The sequence below is a fragment of the Corythoichthys intestinalis genome, chromosome 11 (assembly GCF_030265065.1).
Source record: "Corythoichthys intestinalis isolate RoL2023-P3 chromosome 11, ASM3026506v1, whole genome shotgun sequence".
Taxonomy (NCBI): Eukaryota; Metazoa; Chordata; class Actinopteri; order Syngnathiformes; family Syngnathidae; genus Corythoichthys; species Corythoichthys intestinalis.
In genome coordinates this window covers 30,700,372-30,726,150 of record NC_080405.1, presented here as the reverse complement: position 1 = coordinate 30,726,150, position 25,779 = coordinate 30,700,372, and the positions used below count along the sequence as shown (strand labels likewise).

Genomic DNA, 25,779 nt, shown 5'->3' with positions numbered 1-25,779 from the left:
TCTCCAAGGCTGCCACAGAAGTTTGTGGCTTCTTACAGGCACTGTCCTCCACAGTTGCCCATATGCTATAATCCAGGGGATTGAGATCTGGACTCTGGGGTGGCCACATATCAACTTGTCAATAAACTTTTTGGTCCGCACAGATCGGCACTTCCAGACCCAGGTTTTTGTGAGGCTGTTCCAATATCTTTCAGCTTCTTTTTAACTTTGTAGACTGCACATCTGGATATTCTCAGATTTGCTGCAATCTCAGTCGGTGTCAGACCGGCACGCAGCAATTCAGGTACAGCTAAAGTTTTCTTCATTTTCAGCAGAAGCACAGGAATTGTAGAGACGAGAGATTACCAGCTGCATTGAGTGACCTTAATGAATCACTTAAGCATGACAACCTATTTAGATATGTTTCAATGGCTTTTAAACAAGCAGTCAACTGAGTGTAAACTTTTTTGGGGTCAACCTGTATGTATCTCTTTCCAATGCTAAATCTGAATAAATACATTACATACACACACAAAAAAAAAAAATTAAAATGGGGGGGTGGGCTACTTAGCGGTTTTTCACTTATCGCGGCGGGTTCTGGTCCCCATTAACCGCGAAAAACAAGGGATGACTGTACACTGTGGTGATCTAAAGTCTTTCCAAACAGCTATTTAAGTCATCTTGTGAAAATATCTTGAAAAAAATATATATAATTTTTTAAAAATATCGCAATATAATATCGCAATATATCGCAAACCCAAAAAAAATCGCAGCAATAGTTTTTCCCAATATCGTTCAGGCCTAATGTATATATTAAAAAAAGGCATGGCCGATATTTTTTTGCCGATTCCGATACTTTGAAAATAACGTGATCGGACCCGATCGATCGGGACATCTCTATTATTAATCATTATTTTTCATGATTAATCCAATTTTCAATTAAAATGTTAATACAGGCAATATTAATACAATTAAAATTATTGTATTTTTTAAACTTTCTTTGTATTTAACTCATTGCGGGTCATTGACAATGATAGACGTCCAGTTCATTTAATATGGGAGGGCTTAATATGGGAATGCTCAACTTTCAGTGCCATTGACAGCGCTAGACATCCACTCCATTTTGACCGTCACAGTAAAAATGGATTGGACATTTAGTGCCATCAATGGTTGCTCATAAAATAATTAGCATTTGGAAATTTTTTAGGTTAAGAATGTCTCCAAACAGTTAAAATAGTTGTGGATTCATTTCACAATCGATTAATTGTTGATTGATCGTGGCATGCAATACATTCCCTAATATTTTCTGATGGTCTCCAGGGCTTGGAAACTCTATTTGACATGCTGGCATCCAGAGGCCAAAGCACGGCTGATGTGGAATCAGCCAAAACAGAGGTGGAGATGGAGACGCTCCGGATCCTCACCTTTCAAGCAGAATCGGTAGGCTGCGCCAACACCGTCAGCGTTTGTTCTTGTGAGATTTGACAGCCGAGGAGGTGTTATGACAGACTTGCGAGACAGCTAAAGCGTCAAGTGAGAAACAATAAGTAAATTTTCACTTTTAATCGGAAAAGCAGAGCTGCGTTTGGAATCGCTCTCTTATTTCCCTACCTGTGAGTCATGCGTCATTGCAAGATTTTGAACATTGCTGTCTTCCTCGCAGGCCATACTTCAGGGCAGTCACCAAGAAGCTGTGGTCCATGTTCAACGTGGCACAGACATGCTGCAACGCCTACCCACACAAGTAACGTTCTATTTCACTACAAAAAAATTAAAAGTCTTAGCAAAAATACTGTATGTGTCTAGTTTTTTTCTCTTCATTATTGCAGACAACGTTCCTGTCACTAAAATGCTACAACTTCGGAATAGGCACTTACAACGAGAAAGAATTTGAAAAGAGCGTCTTCTGGTTACGGTAACATACTGTATAATGATGTATTATCAATACTAAGTGAACACGCATAGCGAAAATCAGGGTCTGTACAGGTCTTTGAAATCCTTGAAAATGCTTGGATTTTCCTGTCATTTTTTCAAGGTTTGAAAATTGCTTTAATTTTGCGTCATGTCCTTGAAAATGCTGGGAAGTGTGAATTGAATAAAAGGTAATGGAAAAACTGGAAAATTGGTTTAGATAGTTCCCAAAAAGTGCTTGAATTTGGCCATAAAAAGGTGTACAAACCCTGTAAAAAAATTTTCATTCTTGTGTTGGTGTGTTTCAGACAGAGCTACAACATTGGCAAGATTCATGTGAAATATACACCTGATGCCAAAATTCAGGTAAGATGAAATGCAAATATATATACATGTTCTTAAACCTCATTTTTTCTTTCCTATTTTTAGCTATTTTTAAGATTAGGCAATGAAAACAACAACAAAACCCTAGAAATTTAATGTATAAATATTATCCTAAAATTAGCAAACAACACTTAATCAGGCACTGTAGCTTTGCAAAGAAGTACAGTACAGTACAGTGATCCTTCGCTACTTCGCGCTTCAAACTTCGCGCCCTCATTCCATCACGGATTTTGTTTTTCAATTAAAAATAAATAAATAAATGAAGTGTTTTCTAGAGCCGCTTTTCTTGGTCAGGCAGTGCTCTTGAGTTGCTTGTTAAAGTTAACGGTGATTGACAGGCATTAAGGTTTGATCTTTTGAGAGAAGCATGGAAGCTGAAACTGCGAAGGCATCGCATCTGTCAATCATCGTTTAGCTTGTTAAACATTTGCTGTGACAACTCGTGTGTAAGTGAGCAGTGTGAGCGGATTTGAGTGGACTCCCTCAATGATGCATTTAATAAAGACAAGCACTTTTCTATGTTAAAAATAATTCGGTGGGGCAGTAACATGTTTAAAACTTACTGTAAGTATTACATTACAAGTGCTTAAAAACCATTTATTAAAATATAACTAATTTTAAAATTTATTTTACAAATTATACTTTGGGGCAAAAAAAGTGAAAAACAATGTCTTATACGTTATATCTTTCCAATGCTAAATCTGAATAAATACATTGAACACACAAAAAGCAAAAACATTTTGTAAATAAGCTCCACCTCTACTTCGCGGATTTAAATGAAAAACGCGAAAAACGAGGGATCACTGTACTGATAGTAACAGACTAGCAGAAGAGGAATAACGTTTTTGGCATAATCAAAAGAGCCACATGTATTGTTCTAATTTTTGACTGAATTTTCCCGTTTGTTCAGTGTTTTGAGAGTGAGGATGCAAATTTTCATTTTGCTTCAATGGCAGATTTCAACATATATGAGCGTTAAGGTAACAGGTTTTCAGTCACAAAAGTCTGCGATGTGGGTTTTGTATTTTTTTTTTTTTTTTACACTCACTTGCCCTATAAAAGGTTAATAGGTTCGGCGGAAAACAGACAAGACTGAAAAAGAAGTTTCTGTTCTTGCACTCCTCTTTAAAAGAAACTGTTGTTTGATAGAACAACAATATGTGTATTTGCTGCCATAGCAGATTCATTGCACATTAAGCCCCTGAACTATTTTTAATTTGTCCGTTTTACCCTGAAAACCCCCATTTACAGACGTCACGCTTTTGTTTCAACCCAGCCATAAAACGAAGGTAATTAATGATATTTATTATTCAAAATGTTTGTCATTTTTATCTTAGAACCATTAATTGATGTCTCATATTTGGTTTAAAAAAAAAAAAAAAAAACGACTTAAAAAAATTATTCATTCACATATTTTAAACTTTTAAACAAATTATGTCACAATGAAAAAAATGGCGTCTGTAAAAAAGTCACGGATATCTACCTCATAACTATCGCTTAATTGTATTTTTTTGTTACTGTCGCGTTCTCTCCGATATGTTAGATGATAAATAAGGGATCCAAACAAAAAATAGGAAAAAAAAAAAAAAGTTTAAAAGGGTAAATATATGAAAAGACAATCTCGACCACTCCTTGTTGTCTGCGATTTCTGCATCGTGACCCTTGTTATATTACCATATTTCACGCATAAAAGCCCCCAAAAATCCAGCTGTGGCCATTCACAGCTGTGTCTTGACACTCAGTGATACATGCTACATGGAGTTTTTGGATCGAAACGAGGTAAGTACGCGATAGAGCTGTCCCGACTAGTCGACGTTGTCGACGTCATCGATGACGTAAATGCGTCGACGGGCAAAACATACCGTCGACAGGTACTGACGGGTTAAAAAAAAAAATTACATGCGGATAAAGTTTAGAATGGCGGGCGCTCGTGATGCAAGCGGTTGTTACTAACACCCCCAAGGCGGCCGCTGTTATTTCAGTGTGACTGGCATTGTCAGATTGAGCAAAGAGGAAGAAAGTGGGCGAGTGAGAGAGAGGGAGCGAAACAGATCGGTGATCGGTGAGTTTGGAAAGTGCGCGGGTAGCGCAGAGTTCAGTGGCTGCAGCCCCTGCGTTTTTGTTTTGGACAATAAAACTATCCATAAAGAGCCATCCGGACGCCTCTTGGTGTTTTTATGTACGCCGCCGCCTTCCTGAGGAGGACATGGGCCGAACCGACGACAACGAGCCAAGTGAATCGCCGGTTCACTCCTCACTATGGCGAGGAGTTGAAAACCCCGCCAATTACCAAAAAGGGCAGAATTGGTGACCCATGAAAGTGGCATAAAGCCAAAAAAGCGGACCAGAATAGCCAGAGACTGGAATAATTTCAAGGAAAATATGGAGGGTGCCACTGTGTGTACTCTTTGCTAAGCTGAGCTCGCATACCACGGAAGCACGTCAGCTATGAACGAACACTTGAAACGCCGTCACCAAAGTATAATTTTCCAAGGCAACAAGAAAGAACAAGCTAGCGGATTGTAAGTCCATACAACGTTCTAACGATTTTTAAAAATGGAAGTTACCTTTATGTGCTTCGTATCAACGTGCATTTTTATTTAATAAAATAATAAATGTATGTTTTATTTTTATTATTATTATTAAATTTATTAGGATCATGGAAGCTCCCACTTGGGGAAAATATATACATACATCCTGTATATACATAATATAATGAAAATATATATGGAAACAGCACTGGCCTGCTTACTGTAATCCATGACTACACTAATGTTAGTCACTTTATATTATAAAGTATCATTGTGTATATACATGTTGTAGTATACTATAAAATTAATATTATATATTTAATTTTTGTTACTGTGAGTATGTGTGCCTCTCATTCAAAATAGTTGTGGTAATATTTCAGTGTGCCCTCTACTTTATCTATTTTCAGGTTAAAACAAAAAAAAGTTGAACAGTTTTTCCCCTCCCCCAAAAATGCGGAATGCACACCAGAAAAAGCATCTGAACTCACACAAAGTATTCTCAAAATGGTTGTCCGGGACATTGCAATTCATTTTAACATTTAGAACAATAGACAATGACATACCACAAAAAGAGTAAGAATTGTTTTGACTCCTGTTAAAGAGGTGAAGCCTCAGTGTTTCCGTTTACATTTTTTTTTTCACTAGTTAATGCCAGCATCATATGACCACATTGTTTGTGATTTATTATTGATTTATTATTATTATTTATTATAATGATTTGTTATTTATTTATACGATAATAAAGAATATAGGTGTTTTTTGTGAATTAATAAGCTTCAACAAAAATTTCATTATTAAAGTAGTAAAATATATATATATATATATTAGATTAGTCGACTAATCGTAAAAATAGTCGGCTGACTAATCGGGAGGAAAATAGTCGTTTGGGACAGCCCTAGTACGCGAAAATATCTCCTTAAAGTCATGGCATCTGTAATTCTGTTCTCGCGTGCTCTAACTTCCAGATAGGGTTTTGCTGTTTAAAAAACATACAACAACAAAAAAAAAAAATGCCCTCCGGTTCAAAATTTTTCTTCCCGCAGAAAATTGTGATTTGAAGCTTTCCAATGACGTATCACAAATGCATATCCGACAATTTTGAAAGTTGGCTAAATTGGGGGTCTCAGAGCGGAACTTCAAGTCACCTGAGTGTTTTCCACCATTTGCTCTCAAGCAGTTTCTGACATTATAAATTGGTTAATAATACACCAAAATGAGACTAAGTGGGGACAAATCGACAGTTACCACCCTACAGTGACGATGTGCCCAAACTAGAATAAACTGGTTTTGACCGTCTTTTTTAAGGCTAGGACTTTGCGTTGTCTTGCCACTGTTTATTTTGACTGGGACGCTCAGAAGTTTTACAGTGAAGCCCTCGCTGCTGTTGAAATGGCCAACCAGGTGGGATATGAAAAAAAAAAAAAAAAAAAGATGCAAAACAATTGGGAAACGAACATCAACAGTAAATCTGTCAATTTTGTCAGGAGTGTGTGACTGCCTTTGGACTCTTCTTAAAGATTAAAATACTCCTGGGAGGCAGGGTGTCTGATGAAAGCATCAGAGCAAGTGAGTTTATAGATTTCAATGTGATTCTCTGAAATATTTCACTTTTTATGTTGGAAAAAAAACACTCCTGAGATGTTATTAACATTGTGTCAGGTTTGGATGAGATGCTGAGATGCTCTGAGGTTTACCTGAAAGATTGTCTTTGGACAGTGAAGCTTCTCGAGACTGAAAACAGGTAAACACATGTATGAATAAGAAGTCAATTGGAGTTTGAAGTGGAATATTATGGCTATTTCTATGTTATCTCAGAGGTGTGCCAGCGTTGGAGCTTTTGAAACGTGCGATTCAGCAGTATGAGTCGTCGCCTGAACTGGGAACTGCTCTGGTTCTGCACGTTCGGCTCCTGCTGCATTTAGGCAAGGAGTCGTTGGCTAGGCAAAAGATAGAGGACGTCATCACCGGTGCTGCACACCCTCAGACGGATCTTCCTTTGTCTTGGGTTCCAAAAAAATCCAACTACTCTTTTGACTTGCAGTACATTACTCGGGCAGACAGCTGGCACCGCAAGATCTGCAAAGCCTTCACGCCATTTTGTGGGATAAAGCATCAAAACACTTTGAGGCAGGCCTCAGTGATTTTATGATTGTGATAGTAGATTGAGAAATATTTTAGGTAAATTTCGGTGTCAAGTCGTGACATACAGTATTTAATCGATCAAACGTGGTGGAAATACAGCCTGATCACGGAGATAGCAATCCTAAACTGTAAAATTAAACGTATATAAAAGAAAATGTCACATTGAGCATTAAAATACAAAACTTTGCTTCACTTTTTTCCAGAAAACCTTTTAGGTTAATGCTAACATACAATATACCGGCAAGCAGTGTTCTCAGTAACAAGTAATCTGATTCTTTTCTTTCAGCAACGAGCAATCCATCGCGTTCATTTTTCAAAGTCAGTTTCCTTAGTGTATATTCGTTATTATTTTGTTATTTCCTCATAATGTATGTAGAATGAAAAATATTGTACTCATGTACGAAGAGCATTTTGAATAGAAAATGTTCAAAAGGTTTCCACTATGTGTTCGTTTCCATGGTAACCACTCATAGTTACTTCCTGTTTTGGTCTCGAGCCACACGCGCAAAGTGTTTTGGAACTGAGAAAGGCGTGTGGAGCAAGGGTGCACATTCGAGCTGAGTGCAGCCACCCGTTGAGATTAGTGCTGCAACGATTAATACTCGAGTATTCGATTAGAAAAAAATATTCGAATTAAATTTTGTTGCTTCAATTATTCGTTTAGTTAATGGTTTATTTTGAAAGTGTTTGGATTTTGTTTTATTGATTAGGGTGCATACACTGCCCTCTGGTCTGCCCCATTTCACATGGCTGAATCCAACTGCTCCCTGTTAAGACCAATGTAAGCTAAGTTTTTGTTTGAGCTTATCTTTTTTTAATGCATTCGGAAATTAGTTTACAGACATATTTAGCCGTTTTTTGTGGGAATATGTGTCTGTACCATGTGTTAAGAGCATTGTGAAGAAAAAACATTAGCATTTTATAGCATTTAAGCTAACAGACTTTTGCTATGTAAGTTAGCCAATTGTTCTTTTGTTGTACATAGATCCATTTATTTTTTTATACTGTTTGAAGCTCAGCTCAGGTATTTTAATTTTTCATGTTCCTTATCCGATTACTCGATTATGCGAACTAACTAGTTCATCGATTAATCGACTACTAAAATAATCAATAGCTGTAGCTCTAGTTGAGATGTGCGAGGGAATGTTAATCTGTGCATCAATGAATGAACATGAGTATTTTTCCTTCATTCAGGAGGGTTCCAGGCAGCTTGGCAGCAGGTTTGAGCCGCTACATGTGTGGCCGTTTAGTAGCTTTGCCATTGCAACGGCAGGTTGTGGGTGAACAATTTTTACATCATATTCGTGTTGCACATTAATGCCGGGAGGTGAAATATTCGTTTAGCATCTTTGGAGTTTGGTGTAAGTCCGATTGAGTGTAAAGTGCTTAGTTGCCGCCACGTTTTGTGTCCCAGTTAACCGCGTGTTTGTACGGCGTGATTCCGGGTTGTGTGCGCGCATTCACGCCCGCTCCCACCTTTGTGTTCATAGCACTGTAATTTTTGTGTTGTTGATTATTGTGCAGTCAATTTGCATTGTTTTACATTGGCACTGACATGCTGTTAACCCTAACCCCTAAACCAAAATTCAGATTTTTTTACATTAGGCTTAATCTTTGAGTTAGCAGGGGTTTAATTAGTCTGTGAAGTTGATTTCAACAAATTCCCTGCAGTTTTCAGTTATTTGTCAGTTTCGGGGCTCCGAAGTGGCTAAGCTAGTGCGAGTCAATGGTGGTTGAAATCCATTATCCATAGACTAATGAACCCCTGCTAAATTGAAGATAATGCCTTATATGCAAAATTCTAATCTTCCCCTTTAAATTCAATTATCGGAAAGTCAATTACATGCGATGACATTATGCTGTTGTCATTCTTATGTGCAGGCAACAAACAAGAGAGAAATTGGTAAAAAGTAACCGATAAATTACTTTTAAAGTAACTTAGTTTCTTTGATAATAGAGTAATCAGTAAAGTACCTAGATTTCTTATTTGAGCCGTATTCAGTAATTAAATTGCTTTTTCAAGTAATCTGTGACAACACTGAATATAAGACACCATTCACACCCTAACAAAATCATGATCGTGTTCTCAGGCAGCAAACTATTCGGAAGCACTGCAGTGGTACAACTACTCTCTGAGGTTCTTTTTGACTGGAGAGATGGACTCAAATATGGCCAAACTTCAGAGGAACAGAGCTTCCTGCTTCATGCACCTGAAACAACTGGAAAATGTAGCAAGTCCCAGTGGCCAGCATGAATACCACTGTATTTATGCTTTTCCTACATGCGAGTTCACCTCACTTTTGTCAGGCAAAAGCAGCCATTAAGGATGCCGAGCTTTGCGAACCAGGCAGCATGGATACACAGTTCAGTATGTACTGTGTTGCACTGCAAGAGAACAATATGGAGCAAGGTGCCTTGATTTTCAAATACAGTCACGTGCAGCTTGCGTTCATCAAATTTTAATTCTCTGTGTGTGAATTAGCGGCAGAGGTGGCGAACAAGATGGCGCTTCAGTGCAAGGATCTCCAAGCCAGCACATCTGAAAAGGGCACATCCAACCTTCTCTGCCTGGCTGCTCAGATGGCTTTGGAGGTATTTTTTTAGGGGGGCTAAATCTGGTTATTGAAAGCAGATGTGGAAGTTTTGTATGGAAGTCAATGTGTGCCATTGGATTCTGAGTGATTTTCTAAAACATAATTTTTCGATCATTGAAATTCTGTCAGACAAAATTCAGTCGTTACCAGGATGTTGCAACTGAATTTTTTGCGTCTGCATTTTTGGCACAATTTTTGGGAACTGAATTTGGATACTGAAAAATATTCCATGTTACAAATTCATATTCAAACTCCGATAGCACAGACTTAGTGTGCTCCTTTACTTTAACTTCTTGTGACAGAACAAACAGCAGGACATAGCCACCAAGCTGCTGGAAAGTTTGTGTGATACCTGCAAAGATGAAGCTTTGGTTTTGAATGCTCTCAGGTTGGTAAGAATATAAAAGCTCGTATTGTGTTCACACTGAGTAAATTGATACATAAATTGTGGTTTTGAAAAAGGGCATATGTAAAATACAGCCATAATAGGAAGGGAGGGGACGTCAAGACTATTCAATTTTTTTTTTTTTTTTTTACAGGTGCCTTATCCGACTCGTGCTCACCAGCAGAGAAAACTCCATTGATGAGGAAAGGTACACATTGTGTATATTGACAACTCTATGCTGCCAATATTTAAGTTAAGGTCAATATTTATTATTTTTAGACATTTGGAATTACCCTTCTTCTTATTTTTTAATTTTTTTATTTTAGCACTCCTGTGATTCCATTGTAAATAATTCCTTTCGTAAACAAATGCTGTCACGCACAGAGAACGTGAGAACACAAATTGTGTCATTTCTGCATTGCGCCAAACCACAGGAACTCGTAAGTTTTTGGCCAAATCTCATTACCCTGGTAATTTCTACCACCAAGAAACAACTTTTTCTTTAAGTGTTTAACTACACTATTGAAGTCGGGAGTTTCCTATTATTTTTATTTTACACCGCAACAACTACTTCTTGAAAAAAAACCCAAGATTTCTTACCAATGGAGCTTGCTCAGAATGATATTTCAGGTTTCAGGGTTTCCCCAGGGAAACTTGCAGAGCCTGGTAGAAGAGGTGCTTACTGTCGGCCCACCGTGTTTATGGAAATGAATGAATGAATGAATAAATTATTTAGGTAAGTTGACAGGAATTTTGAAATTTTGACTTATGTATTATTATAAGTCATTAATTGACAATACATAAAGGTTGAAGTCTTACAAAATGGCAGTCTTGAAATCAGTGTTGTTTTCGTCAACGATGACTAAAACGAAAATATTTTGTCGACGAACAATTTTTTTATGAAGATGACGGGATGATAACGAGCTCAAAATGTGTCTTGGGAGACTAAAACATAACACGAATGCCAGTTTTCGTCTGATGAGACAAGAACAAGACGAAAATGCGCCATAGTTTCCGTCAGATGTTCTTAATGTGTGACATTTGATGTTTGGTTAGCCTGCGTATGAGTTTTTGGTAACTCGTAGCATTAGCATAGCATTCACGTTTGCGTTAGCATTAGGCTAATGTTAATGGCGAGCGTCCTCTTAAACTCTTGAACAACTTTTTTTTACATAGAGTTCGTGGCGTCCATGTGGGAAAATTGGAAACAATGTACTGTTTTCCTGCTGAGGGTGTATTATCACGTGATAGATTTGTAGATGCTTGTAGATGATACTATATGTGCTCGTCTGTCAATGTTCATTAAATTTTTAAAAAATGTATATTTGTAGTGAAACCTTCAAATTTTGGACGAAAATAGCGAGTAAACGTCGAAGAAAATTAGATGAAATTAGTCTTAGTTTTCGTCAACAAAAACTAGACGAAGACAAAACACATTTTGAAATGACTAAAATATGACTAAGACTAATAAGTATTATCATCCAAAAGACGAAGACAAAAATTATAAGGGCTTCCAAAAACAATGCTTGAAATACAGTTTTGACAAACAAAATACAATGCAATTCAGTGCAAAGCACTGGGACATGTTTGTTCACAATGGACCATAGGATCTCGCCATTGCGCTTTCAACTTCAGGTTGTCCCCGGGTTACAACGTACCCGAATTACGTGATTTTGACTTAACGATGCCAGAGTCTTGTCCTCTATTTTGTCCATTTTTTTAGTCGTATTAATAGTATCTTATTGTAACTCACAGTATCTTTTATATATTTTTATTAATACATCATCTGATCGTTCTGCCCTTTGGCAAAACGTGTATTTGGTTTTAATGTTGACTTTTGTTTGGTGATGCATGCTTTTAATTTGCCGCAGGAAGCATGGAGCAGGTAGTACGCACGCGAGTAAGAGTGGATGTACACACGAAGAAGAGCGCATTTGCTCCCACGAAGAAGTCGCGTAGTCGAGTGAGAGAGGAGAAAGATTACAGCTTAGTTCGCTGTCAAGCTAAGACTTGGCTCCAACGTCTTGGCAAGGACTGTACAATGACATATAATACATGTTTTTTGTGTAGTTATTTTGAGATTTAGGGGTATTTAGGGGTGCTTAAAGGGTTAATTCCGATTTGCGTGGAAATTCATTGCGTCGCCAGCATAGGAACAGAACTCGTTCGTAACCCGGGGACTACTTGTGTATCACCAGACTTTGTTCAAATGTGGTTAGAATATATATACATTTTATACTTTGTTTTGTAGCACTGTTTTAGCCTGGCAAGAAAGCAACTAGAAGCCTTGCAGGCCGCCAGGCTTATAAACAATGCTGCAACGATTAATTGATTAACTCGAGTATTCGATTAGAAAAAAAGATTCGAATTAAATTTTGCTGCTTCGAGTATTCGTTTAATTAAAGTGGCGTTGTAGCGGTTTGTTTTGAAAGCGTTTGCATTTAGTTTTATTGATTTGGGTGGATACACTGCCCTATAGTCTGCCTCATTTCACATAGCTGAATCCAGCTGCTCCCTGTTAAGGCCAACATAAGCTAAGTTTTTGTTTGAGCTAATGTTTTGCATTTGTAATTTGGTTTAATTTAGCGTTTTTCTTTTTGTGGGAATATGTATCTGTACCATTTGTTAAGAGCATTGTGTAAAAAAATTTAAAAAAAAAAGTTAGCATTTTATAGCATAAGCTAGCAGACATTCGCTATGTAAGTTAGCCAATTGTTCTTTTGTTGTACATAGATCCTCATTTATTTATTTTTTTCACACTGTTTGAGGCTCAGATCAGGTATTTTAATTTTTTATGTTCCTTATCCGAATACTGAATTATTCGAACTTAATAGTTCATCAATTCATCAACTACTAAAATAATAGATAGATGCAGTCCTACTTATAAAGCACTGGGGGAAACCCTATTATTTCGGTTTACATGACCAGATTTCACCTTGGAAAAGTGTAAAAGTCTAAAACGGAATATGAACATATTGGTGTTTTTTTTTCTTGTAACCTAGCATAACAGTTTTACTGCCAGAAACCCGATTTTGAAAGGGTGATTGGTTGGATGTAAACATTGACATTGATTGAAAATATTTCAACGGCATACCCCTCTGATAACGTTGCAGAGACGAGAGTCTGGATGTGCTGATGCCTTATTTAAAGATTGGTACGTGCGCTCGAGTAGTTTTTTAAAATATATATAGCGTGTGCTAAGTTTTTTTGCTTGCCAACACCGCAGCCCTTCAGAAGCTTTCACCGCGGCCGAGCTTGACAGCGGAGCAATGCGCGGAGGAAGCCGACTGGTTCAGGAAGATCGGTACCAAAGGACTTTAGTAGTGACGAAAAATGTCAACACTCAGATTCATTTGCGTTCTCTCTGTGCATCGAATGCAGCATGGAATTCAGCTTTGCAATGTGAGAGCAACCCTGAAAAAATGCGAGATTTTTTTGTGCTCTCATATCGGGTAAGTGCACCTTCAGCTCAATAGTACGTCAAGGATTGGATAGTAACCGAACAGTGTTCCAATGCGTTTGTTTTATTCAGCTTTCGCAGATTTGTCGCCCTGATCGCGCTGTCCTCTCGGCACAAAAGACGTGCCTGCTCATGGCCGTCGCAGCAGCTCTACAGTTCTGCAGGGACTCTACTCACGCCGACCGGGTTTGTGTGCCAAAAAAACACTCAAACGTCTTTTCCAGTGGATATACTGATGTGTTTCCATGCGCTTTCCAGAAACAAGATCTCAGCCAAGCTCTGGAACACATTGCGTTATGTGCAGAGTTGTGGAAAACCCTCAGAGGAACAGGTCAAGTCAACTGAAGTTGAAACTGGAAGTCAAGTTGAAGTCCAAGACGGCCATTTTGTATTTCAGGAAGCTCCTTTAACGACACAACGGACAAGATGCTGTTGCTTTATGAGTTTGAGGCACGTGTCAAACTCAATGACCCGAGTGTGGAGAGTTTGCTGGACTCTGTTCTGGAGCGGGATGACCTGGAGGTTAAACTGCTAGAGACCATTGCAGGTAAAGTAGATGAGTTTTCCCCGTATGTGTCCACTTTTTACATGCTGCCCAGTTACTTTTCACAAATTGAAAATAATGTACGGTGTGCTTCTGTTCAGTGATCTAGACACGGCATGCCCTGATGAGCATCCCTAACTGTGCAAAAATGTGTATATGCTTTTCATTGTTATGTCAAGTTAACGATGGCAAACTTGACTAAAAACAAAAAACAAATATATGCACGAAATGGTTCGCTGCTTCCCCTAATCTTTATTTATTCATGTATTCATTTTTTTCCCCAACTTGTAATTATTAGCATGACATAACAACCTAACTTAACACTGTAAAATTTTAGGATATCAATAATAGAATAAATGCAGGGATCGTGTCAGTGCTTTATACGCCGCGCAAGGCTTCTCGCTACAAAAGAAAGTATAAAAATTAAACATTAACAGCATCTGATGATATGTTTGAAAGCACAATGGCGACATCTTAAGGTCAATATGTGAACAAACCTGTACCAGCTCTTTGCTATTGCCCTGAATTCCATAGTATTTTTGTTTGTTAGATTATTTCTTTTTTTCAAGACTGTTTAGGTTTTTTAATACATGGATTGTAATAACATATTACACATAATTTCTAAAATTCCTATCAAATTAACTTTTATTATTTATTACTCCAATTTTTTATTATTAATCTTTGGGCTGGGACGAGCCACTTATGTCACGATCTGATCTGTATCGCGATACCTGTGGCCATCTGTTACGTATTGCGATACTTCAATTATGGCAACTTACTTTTTAAAAATTATAAAAACAGAGGCATTTCTCTCAGTTTAAACTAGATGTTATTTGACATTTATTCTTTCTGTTTTTTTTCATAGAAAAGTATGAAAAAAGTATGTATAGTATGTAGTAGTATGTAATATCGTCATTTATTTTGCTTGCAATGAAAAAACACAAAAGAGAATGGGAAAAAAATTAAATCATTATCGTTTTACACGAAACTCCAAAAATGGGCCGGACAAAAGTATTGGAACCCTCAGCCTAAAACTTGGTAGCACAACCTTTAGACAAAATAACCGCAAACAGCCGCTTCCGGTGTCCATCAGCGAGTTTCTTACAATGGTCTGCTGGAATTTTAGACCATTCTTCTTTGGCCAACTGCTCCATGTCTCTGAGATTTGAAGGGTGCCTTCTCCAAACTGCCATTTTCAGATCTCTCCACAGGTGTTCTATGGGATTCAGGTCTGGACTCTTTGCTGGCAACTTCAAAAGTATCCAGTGCTTTCTCTCAAAACATTTTCTAGTGTTTTTTGAGGTGTGTTTTGGGTCATTGGCCTGCTGGAAGACCCATGACCTCTGAGGGAGACCCAGCTTTCATAATACCATGCACACAGTCAAGCAGTCCAGTGCCAGAGGGAGTAAAGCAACCCCAAAACATCAGGGAACCTTCGCTAGGTGTGACTGTGGGGACAGTGTTCTTTTCTTTGAAGGCCTCGTTTTTTTCCCCTGTAAACTCTATGTTGATGCCTTTTCCCAAAAAGCTTTACGTTTGTCTCTTCTGACCAGAGAACATTCTTCCAAAAATCTTTTTGGCTTTCTCAGGTAGGTTTTATCAAACTCCAGCCTGGCTTTTTTATGTCTCTGGGTCAGACGTGGGGTCTTCCTGGGTATCCTAGCATTGAGACCTTTTTCACTCAGACGCCGACGGATAGTACGGGTGCACATTGTTGCACCCTCGGAGTGCAGGACAGCTGAACAGCTGAACTTGTTTGGATGTTAGTCGAGTTTCTTTATCCACCATCCGCACAATCTTTCGGTGAACTCTCTCGTCAATTTTTCTTTTCCGTCAACATCTAGGGAGGTTAGCCACAGTGCCATGGGCTTTACACTTATTGATGACACTGCGCACGGTAGATACAGGAACATTCAGGTCTTTGAAGATGGACTTGTAGCCTAGAGATTTCCCATGCTTCCTCACAATTTTGCTTCTCAAGTCCTGAGACAGTTCTTTGGTCTTCTTTCTTTTCTCCATGCTCAATGTGGTTGGTACACACAAGGACACAAGACAGAGGTTGAGTCAACTTTAATCCAGTTTAACTGGCTGCGAGTGTGATTTAGTTATTGCCACTACCTGTTATATGCCACATGTAAGTAACAGGTGCTGGTAATTACTCAAATTAGAGAAGCATCACATGATTTTTCAAAGGGTGCCAATACTTATGTCCGGCCCATTTTTGGAGTTTTGTGTGAATGATAATGATTTAATTATTTTTTTCCATTCTCTTTTGTGTTTTTTCATTGCAAGCAAAATAAATGAAGATATTACTACCAAAGCATTTGTAATTGCAATCATTTTCTGGGGGAAATTGAGCTTTATCTGACAGAATTGCAGGGGTGCCAATACTTTTGGCCAGCAGTGTATCCAGTAGTAATAGTCATACATTCTCAACTTTCCTCCTTCTTTCCTATTGAATATTAGGTGTAAACCCTTCATACATGTAGTTGTAATGAGCTTGTAATGCTATTTATCGCTAGGTAAATTCGGTCTATACATGTGAACTTTAACTATTTTGAAATTATAAGGAATCTTTGAACTGCCTGGATTGACAATAAAGGAAGTCTGTCTGTCTGTCTGTATGTTTGTATCCAGATGGGCCAAGTGTCCTCTATATTGTTTTGTAATCAAAATATGCTGACTCGGCCACCCCGTCCCTGTCAAAATGGATTGGATGTCAATCACCATTAATAACAGAAAATTAGTTACACATTTTTTTGTATCATTTCAGCATTGTCTACAGAGCCTCCAGCGTACTTTCCGTTGCTAAGCAAGAAAGCCCTGAGGGTGGCGCTATCGCTCCACAAGAAACAACCTCAAACAGAGACAGCGCAGTTCAGGCACGATTCTGGTGCGTCATCCTCAGAGTCACCGAGCATCTCTGATTGGTTGTCGTCTTATCAGCAGGTGTCTCCACCAACTCATCAATCTCACCCTCCCCAGCGGTGCGTCCAACATGGACACCCACCTGCTACTCGAGGCGCAGGACTACTATGAGGAGGCGCGGGCCCTCATCGCCGCCACTGTGAGTCAGCCCTTTAGACATGTAGTTCAAGAATCCCACATTCACTTGAAGTATTGATAATTAAAACTGAAGAGTAGCTTACAAAAGAAGTGAACAAAAACCGGCGAATTTTCTCAAGCTGCTTCAAAAACAAAAGAATGCTTGCTTCAGAATAAAAGCATCTAAATAAAAGTTGCTCATGGGTTCTCAGTTTAAGAGTGAGTACTGTTAGGACTGGGCGATATGGCATTAAGTACGTATCAGGGTCAACTGAGCAGATTACCTTGATAACGATAAATGACGATAAATTCGCCCAAGCGGAAAATCTGAATCAATGCATGAAATAAAAATTAGCCGTTTCTCATTGATTTATTTACCAACTTACAATTTAACATATTTAACAATACTACATGCAGTGTAAACATTAAGTATATAAAATATCTTGTAAACAATGAGCAATCAAGTATGAACAATTATTACAGCTTGTATGACTTGAACAATGTACAACATTATAAATATCAATATGGACATTGTAACACAAATGACTCACAGCAAGAGGGGCTTGAACAGTACATTTCAAACAGAGAACTGAGTATCAGACAACTTATTGTTTATGTTTTTTGTGACATGATTACTCATTACAAGTGTTTACTGTGTTTCCACATACACATTATTTAAGCTATACTGCGCTAACTTGCATGCTAATGAAACATTTAAGATTTTATGATGGCAGTTATGACACAGAATAAAGCAAGCACATACAGAAAAATAGCTGTGGCCATTAAACGGTCATCGTATAGACTAGAGCTGTCCCGACTAGTCGACATAGTCGACGTCATCGATGACGTAAATCCGTCGACGAGCACAACATACCGTCGACGGTTAATGAAGGGTTAAAAAAATATATGCGCGGAAAGTTCAGAATGTCGGATGCTCTGTATGCAAGCGGGGAAAGCGGCACAAAGCCAAAAAAGCGCACCAGAGTGTCCAAAACATTGACTTATTTCAAAGAAATACACTCTTGTGTCCTGTCTCTTCACTGCCAAGCTTGGCTGCACGTCGGCCGTGAATAAACACCTCAAGTGCCGTCACCGTTTGTAAAAAAATTTTTTTGCATTTTTTGTACACCAGAGGGTGCTGTCGCTTTACTAAATAATAATGTTTCATTGACAATGGGCCTATAAGTGCTATTAGTATTGCTAACTGAAAGGTTTATTTCATGTTATTGTTTATTTTATGGTATAGAAAATTTTATAACGTTAAATATATACAGTATATACAGCGATTGCACTCAAGGAAGAGATTGTCAATGATAAGGTAATAAATTAAGGTAAAGGCAATTCATATAGGCAATTCATTGATATATAAATAAGGTTTAAAAGGAAAAAGGTGAAAAGTTTTCGTTAATTTCTAATTGTGTTGTTTTATTTGTGTGCACCGTAGCTCTTACAGTGTGATTACATCAAGGATGGAATAAAAGTTGTAAACCATCAGTTTAAGAGACCATCTTTTCAATCGGGATGCTACACTAGTTAATTCTATCAGCATTTGAAGTCATTGTTTATTTGTGATCTATTATTGTTATTTATGTGTTTATTTGTACTTTAGTAAATAATTTAGGTGTTCCAATATGTTTTTTGTGAATTGATAAGCGTCAACAAAATTTCATTGCTAAATTAGTAAACAAAAACAAAACAAAAAAACATTTTTTAAAATTATTAGATTAGTCGACTAATCGTAAAAATAGTCGGCTGACTAATCGGGAGAAAATTAGTCGTTTGGGACAGCCCTAGTATAGACCCTACTCACGTGACGTCACAGCCACGCCCCCGCGCCATGTTGTCCGTCTACTCGTCATGTTAAAGCATTACCGCTTCTTAAATTCCTCTTATTATGGCTTGTTTTTCTGCTCGTTAACATTAATATTCAAAATGGCGAAGGCGTGTGTGGCGGTCGGTTGCAATAACAGAGAAGATAGACGGAGAGACTTGAAGTTCTACCGTATTCCGAGAGACCCGGAGAGGAGAGCGAGATGGATTGCTGCAATTCGACGAGAAAACTGGGCTCCAAACGATTACCACAGATTATGTAGTAGTCATTTTATATCTGGTAAGATGCATTTAATATATATTTAGAGGGTTTTGGGCTGACAACCACAATTAAGATCATTGCTAGGCTATTCGTCGACAACATACACTCAGATGTTGTGAATGAACTACCTGAAAATATATAATTATAAGGGGATAATAAGACAGTTGTCATACAATTAATTTAGAATTTCACTATTGAGGTCAAAAGCCATAAAAAAAATTCAACTAGGGACAATCTGGAGTAGTGCTATCGCAATTCATATTTATTACATATTATATATGTATGTAGTGAGAGTGCTATCGCTAAACCATATAAACATTAAAAGCCCTAGCTCCATTGACAAATGACATGAAATACATTATACTTGACAGTGGATGTTAGCAAGAACAAAAGATTTTGAATTGAACATTTCGTAACTCACCTTCCCGAGCACAAGATAGATTCCTGCCGAATTTTTGTGGACGAGGACCTGTTTCACCCAACCAGCAACGAAGTATATATAAGCCTCCAAGCTCTTAAAGTTTTTCAAACTTTAGTGAGAATAGGCTGATTTTGTGTGGACAAGATAGTTATAAATATCAGGGTAGCAGATGTCAGGCAAAGACGGCGAAGACAGCGGGTCGAAAAACATCGATTTAGGCATCAGATATGGATCTGGCGAATGGATAAACTGAAGCTTTTCCACATAACGCCTTTATGCAACGCATCCAATGAGTTTACAGCGTCAGATAACACCGGGGCTTCCATGAATTACTCTATAACTTGCACGACTAATTGAAAACAATGAGAATAGCGGCCGGATACAGCGACACGTCATTTTGTGACGTAGGTGAGTAGGGTCTATAGGCTACACTGTTGGATTATACTTTGTGCCGAATGCTGTACGATCATAAAAGCTATCAGAGAAATCACACACAGAGATAAAATAATGCGACTGATGCAGTCTGCGCCCAATCCACTCATTAAGTTCACCTGCTTCGACAAGTCTAGAGCCGCTGTCACAGGTGTTGATGGCGACTTCGTCCTTCTCGAATCCAATTTTTTCCAGACAGCCGACGACGTCAAGTTCTTTTCTTGGCATCAACACCACACTATGAGCATCTACTAATGCTATACTCGAAATGCATGTGGCCTGGCTACCAGTAGTCGTTTCCTTATTATCCGACTCCGTCACGGTCACTTGTAGCGTTAGCAGCTAGCGTTAGCGTACCGGGCGTCTGTTTGTTTGTTTGACACTGGTTGCTTTCATAAAGGGGAATGAGCATTTCCAAACAAAACATAGTCATAGCCGGCTGAAAAACTTCAATTTTTTTTTTGTTTCATTAAAAAACTTAATTTACCGACATGGTCAAAATTTTCGGTTAACCGCCCGGCTCTAAGTATTGTACAATTTTTTTTTACCTCCGCCAGTAGGTGAAACCTATGGAAGGTGAAGGTTATATATTTGGTTATGTTTGTTTGTGATCTAGATAACGGTAAGAAACAAACTAAGAAAGGAATTATTGTCGAACTTGAAAGATATGTTTGTACTATGAAATGGAAGAGGTGATTTAATTATGGGGTCAGAGATCGAAGGTCACAGAGGTCAGACAACATGATAATTTGCTTCATATCTAAAAGGAGTGCCCACTCTACCAAATATGGCAATGCTGTGAATTTGGCTGCTTAGGCAGAGGTCTACTACTACTACTACTAAGTACTCTACTTGCTCATAATTTAAAAAAACTTAACCCATTAAAACCTGGCTTCATTACATGCGACCATCACAAATTCTAACATTTTATATACAATTCTGCTGCATTTATGGTTGCCAATAATGCTCTCTAGGTAATTTTATTTTATTTTTTTCAATTTCATAGTTTTTAACTTGTTACTTGCCATTGTCTAGGATAAATGTCCAATTCATTTAAACTGGGAGGCCTAGCTGTGAATGCTCATCTTTCCCATTGCTCTTGCTGACTAGCAGCAAATTATTGCTGCCAACGCTCCCGGTCCAAATGGATTGGATGCCGAGCACCGTTAATGGTAACTATTCGCATAGAAATAGGAACTTTCCGAACACTGTATAAAACTAGCGCACTTACCAAATTATGATTTTTGGCGGACGTTCCACCCAGAGTGATTAGACATTGATGTGCTTTCATGGCGAAATGAATACCAAACAAACCCCTGAATTAGCTAGCGGATGCTTTCTTTCCTGCCAATTGGAAAGCCTGAAAGAGGCATCAAATTATTTCAAGTCACCACTGGAAGGAACCCTGCAGGAATCATATGACTACTTGCCCATCTGGCCCTTTTCCGGATCTTGCCTTTAGCCGAATGGCCTTCCGGAGATGCAGATCCTGTGGCTGCTGACCTGTGCTTGGAATACTGGCGTGGAGCTCTTCTGTCTGAAGCGTTACCAGGAGGCCGAGAAGTGGTGTGGACTGGCCATGAGCTTCTTGCGCTATTTGGGACCTCTGAAAGACGGTTACAAGACTCAGGTAAGAATGTAAATCAGTGCCATTGGAAATTGAATATAAATTTTTGTTTCAGCGTTAAAATTCAGTCATGAAAACGTCACAAAAAGTTCATTTGCATCATTTTTTTGTGTCTGAATATTTTTGCAACAGATTTTTTAAACAACTGAAATCTTTGCATTTGAATGTTTGCAACCAAATTTTTTACGACTGCATTTTGACACATACAGTAGAAATTGGGGCACAAAAATTCAGACTCCAAAAAATGTATTTGGAGCATAGAGGTAATATTTTGCAATTTTTCGCAATTGAATTTGTTGTGATGGAATTTTTGCGACTCCATTTTTTGCAACTAATTTTTTTCCACGACCACATATTGTTTTGTGAATTTTGTGCGGCTGAACTTCAATGCATTTGAAATTGACTTGCAGAAATTAAAGGGTATGAAAACACTAAGGGGCTGTGAGATATCAATAGAACCGTTATGTGGCAAGATAACAAATATTAATAAAGTTAACAAAAAAATAAATCGCATTCATGAGCAATTATCGAAAATAGATCGAAAATTACGAACATTTCCGAAAGTATTCCCGAAACAGCCGAATGGGGCGGAGACGTCATAATAAGGAAACAAAAGGTCGAGGCAGCTGCCATCATTGTTTATCGACGAGAGAGTTGCGTTCGTGTTTTATCAAAAAATCGCTAAAATTGTTCAAACCTGTCATGCTATGTGGTTTACAAATAGCCATTTGTCGCAATGTAGTAGCCACGAGTTCCCGAACGCGAGAAAAAGAGCTGGACTATGCAGACAATGAGTAAAGTTCGTCAGTGCTACGAGGGCTAATTTTGCAGACCCAGCCTCCGGCACGGTTTTGTGTGGTGCACATTTTACACCTGAAAGCTATACGAACTATGGACAAATGAAATCAGGTTTTGCTAAGAAATTGCTGCTGAAAGCAGATGCGGTGCCCACCTACACGCGCAGCCACCTAAATGTCCCGAGATAACAAGAAAGAGGACGATGACTGGCTCTGATGAGACCACCCCACCACCCCAGGCAAAGCAAAGGAGGGAAATGGCCAGAGTGAGTACTCTTTTATAATAAAAAACATATCACACATTGGATATAGGACTGGACACATGTATAAATTATCGCTCGTAAAATATATAGAACAAATCCTGTAATCCCATTCATATTTGTGTCGGTTGGCAGAGCGAAAACCAATGATAGCACATTAAATGATAATTATTCTATACATTACTTTATTTTGCGGTCACGGTGTATCAGCTTCACAAAAAGAAATGCAAAAAAAAACCATTTGGTGTTTCTGTTGCCGCCGGTGTTTCGTCAGTGTGATTGCTCCCCTCAATGATGCTTTCATTAGGCTGCATTGGCTTTCGTTTGGGCTCAAATTGATAACCCAAAACACCAAAGAAAGGTTCATAACTCTCCTCGTCACCATTAGAAGAATGTTCGTTACGTCGGATAGAAACAAAATTGTCCGCCATCATCGCCGCCATTCAATACTAAGCACTGAGCCGGTTGTTTCCTTATAGCAGTACTTCTCAAATAGTGGGGCGCGCCCCCCCATGGGGGCGCAAAGCGATGCCAGGTGTGGCGCGTGTGACCTCGGGGAACATGTTTTTTTTTTTTTTTTTTTGGCCCTACTAGAAAAAAGTGTACTTGCACATCCACTCAGTGGGTGGCAGTGGCGCTCTCATTTTCAAAGTGCGCAGTATTTTTGAAGTAAGCAAGAGCACACGGAAGAGACTCATGTCATGAAGAGCTGGAGACTGGAGAGCTGTGCGCCGTTTTCGGAAGCCGTTTTCCGGCCGGACTCACGCAGCGACCCACTGTCTTCTCCGGTTCTCACGTGTCCACCCGAGAGGTGCCATTTTCGGCTTGGGATCGTCACAACGACCGCCCTCACCTACGGTTCTCCCTCGGCCGCCGAGAATTTTTCGGGCTGTTTGCCTTTTGGCTTTGACATTTAATACAGTGGTAGATGAGGAAAGGCCACTGTTTACTGTGTCTAAAAATGATTATAGCGGACAGCCGGAAGCCAAATCAATTAAGACGCCACTTAAACACATTAGAGCCCAATCTCATTGATAAGCCGCTTGGTTGTTTTCAGCGAAAACGTGTCGAATATTGCCAACAATCGTCCCGCTTTGTCACTGTTATATCAGTAAACCAGTGAGCACTGTTAGCATGCTCAGTGCAAAATAACCCCACACCATTGCAAACTGGAGGTGATACTGTGAGCAGTGAGCAGCGAAAATAAAAACTGTCCTTCTACCCAAAGACACTTTTTTCTTCTTTTTCTATTCAGTTTTGTTTTTCCGGTCAAATTTTTTGGCATATTGTCCTCATGCGTTCATGTTTCTAATCAATTTGAATTTGTTATTATTTACTGATTTTATTTTTCAGTATCATACGGTCAAAAATTTACCTTGAGTATTTTTACAGTTTGGATGTGACTTTTTTTTTTCTGTAATTCAGGCAAATTGATGCACGTTAAATGTTTTCGGTTACAAACAAAACTGTTAATAAAGTTATACTTTATAAGTTGATCTCTGTTATTTTCTCTAATAGAAAAAAAGGATACAATGTGAGGCAGAGGTGTACTTATAATAGTAATATAGACAAATGATACTATTTACAGTGGCGGCAGAGTTTGGGGGGGCGAAACATTTACGCCTTCCTTGGGGGGGCGTAACAGAAAATAATTGAGAAGCACTGCCTTATAGTGACGTCACGCACACAATATGCTAGATTTCCGGCATCTCGGGGGCGGGTCGTTTTAGCTTGACAATCGACCTAATTTCTATCATTTTCTTGGTGTTGCGATGTATGTAATTACACGAAGTGGCATGATATGAATTCAAAAGGCATGCGTTGATGGATAAATGATGGAATATTAGCATTTCCCCATGTGTTGTCATACCCTTGAAGTCACAAAAAAAATGTAGCCACAGAATATTTATTTGCAACATCTAGGTAAAGACGGATTTTTTTTGCAACTGAATTCTTTACATGTTCACGACTGACTTTTTTTGACTGAATTTCAGTACTGTATTATATAATAATTTCAGTATTAAAAACCATTTTCAGACAGATATTACAGTGATCCCTCGTTTTTCGCGGTTAATCGGGACCAGAACCCGCAGCAATAAGTGAAAAATCGCAAAGTAGCGCCCCCCCCCCCCACCCAATTTTTTTTTTCTTTGTGTTCAATGTATTTACTTAGATTTAGCATTGGAAAAAGATGTACATATAAGACGTTTTTTCACTTTTTTCCCCCCAAAAGTATAATTAGAGAAAAACTCCGCTGAAGCTGCTCACTTACACAATGAGTTGCCACAGCAACTGTTTAGCAAGTTAAACGATGATTGACACATGCGTCGCTTTGAAGCTTGGGCTTCCAAGCATGTGTGGCAACATCAAACCTAAACGTCTGTCAATCATTGTCAACTTTAGTGCACTGCCTGACCAAACAAGTGCAGCAGGAGGGAGAGTGAGACTACATGACAGCTCATCTGTATTTATTTATATCTTAATTGAAAAAAAAAAAAAATACCCGCGTTGGACTGAGGGCGCGAAATAGCGAGAGATCACTGTACTTCAATAAGTAACTGCTGAGATTTCTAGTGAAGTATGGTGATTATTTGTTGTTTTACCCAATTCCCATGTCGGCAGATGTCCGGTCTCTACGGTGAAATCCTGAATCGTCTGGAAAAGGAAAAGAACGCCACATCTTTCAATGTAGCATAAACAGACTGGGGCGGGTGGCTTGTTTCATCTTGGTAATGTATGATTAATTCACTTTTCAACACGTCCTCTGTCAGTGGTTGGTAAACGTTTGCACTAGTTGAGGTTTCGAGAGACATTTAAGGGTTAAAAAAATGTAAAAAGTTAATTCAATGTGGCCTTCAATTACAAACGTATGTTATAAAATTATCAACGTGAGCTGTTTTGTTTCATTAAAAAAAAAAAAAAAACAATTGAGTTTTTTGTTTAATGTCAATAGGAGCCAATGGGGAATATTTGGGAGATTTTTTTTTAATGTCGGACGCTTGGTATGCAAGCGGGGAAAGCGACACAAAGCCAAAAAAGCGCGCCAGAGTGGCCAAAACATTGACTTATTTCAACAAAAAAGGAGGGTACACTGTTGTGTCCTCTCTCTTCAATGCTAAATTTGGCTGCACGTTGGCCATGAATGAACATCTAAAGCGCCATCACCCAGTTGTAA

General features: G+C 38.6%; 1 protein-coding gene across 5 annotated transcripts in view; it reads left to right on the top strand.

Moving 5' to 3' along the window:
• The window catches only part of tex11 (testis expressed 11), a 33,943-nt gene extending 8,461 nt beyond the window's left edge, over positions 1-25,482 (top strand). Inside the window, exons 6-29 of one of the 5 annotated variants that reach the window (XM_057849758.1) lie at positions 1,300-1,419; positions 1,643-1,723; positions 1,809-1,894; positions 2,199-2,256; positions 6,111-6,206; positions 6,290-6,371; positions 6,465-6,546; positions 6,621-6,772; positions 6,847-6,936; positions 9,042-9,175; positions 9,255-9,315; positions 9,430-9,539; positions 9,844-9,929; positions 10,081-10,134; positions 13,040-13,080; positions 13,153-13,230; positions 13,308-13,378; positions 13,459-13,572; positions 13,645-13,717; positions 13,784-13,933; positions 16,704-16,812; positions 16,880-16,997; positions 21,383-21,550; positions 25,227-25,482. In XM_057849758.1, coding sequence (XP_057705741.1) covers positions 1,300-1,419; positions 1,643-1,723; positions 1,809-1,894; positions 2,199-2,256; positions 6,111-6,206; positions 6,290-6,371; positions 6,465-6,546; positions 6,621-6,772; positions 6,847-6,936; positions 9,042-9,175; positions 9,255-9,315; positions 9,430-9,539; positions 9,844-9,929; positions 10,081-10,134; positions 13,040-13,080; positions 13,153-13,230; positions 13,308-13,378; positions 13,459-13,572; positions 13,645-13,717; positions 13,784-13,933; positions 16,704-16,812; positions 16,880-16,997; positions 21,383-21,550; positions 25,227-25,301 — 2,289 coding nt within the window. In that variant the 3' untranslated portion in view covers positions 25,302-25,482. Of the gene's footprint in view, positions 1-1,299; positions 1,420-1,642; positions 1,724-1,808; positions 1,895-2,198; positions 2,257-6,110; positions 6,207-6,289; positions 6,372-6,464; positions 6,547-6,620; positions 6,773-6,846; positions 6,937-9,037; positions 9,176-9,254; positions 9,358-9,429; positions 9,540-9,843; positions 9,930-10,080; positions 10,135-13,039; positions 13,081-13,152; positions 13,231-13,307; positions 13,379-13,458; positions 13,573-13,644; positions 13,718-13,783; positions 13,934-16,703; positions 16,813-16,879; positions 16,998-21,382; positions 21,551-25,226 lie in introns of all 5 variants that reach the window. The other 4 variants (XM_057849757.1, XM_057849761.1, XM_057849760.1 and 1 more) reach the window with 4 other exon arrangements.
• The last annotated feature ends 297 nt before the right edge of the window (positions 25,483-25,779 follow it).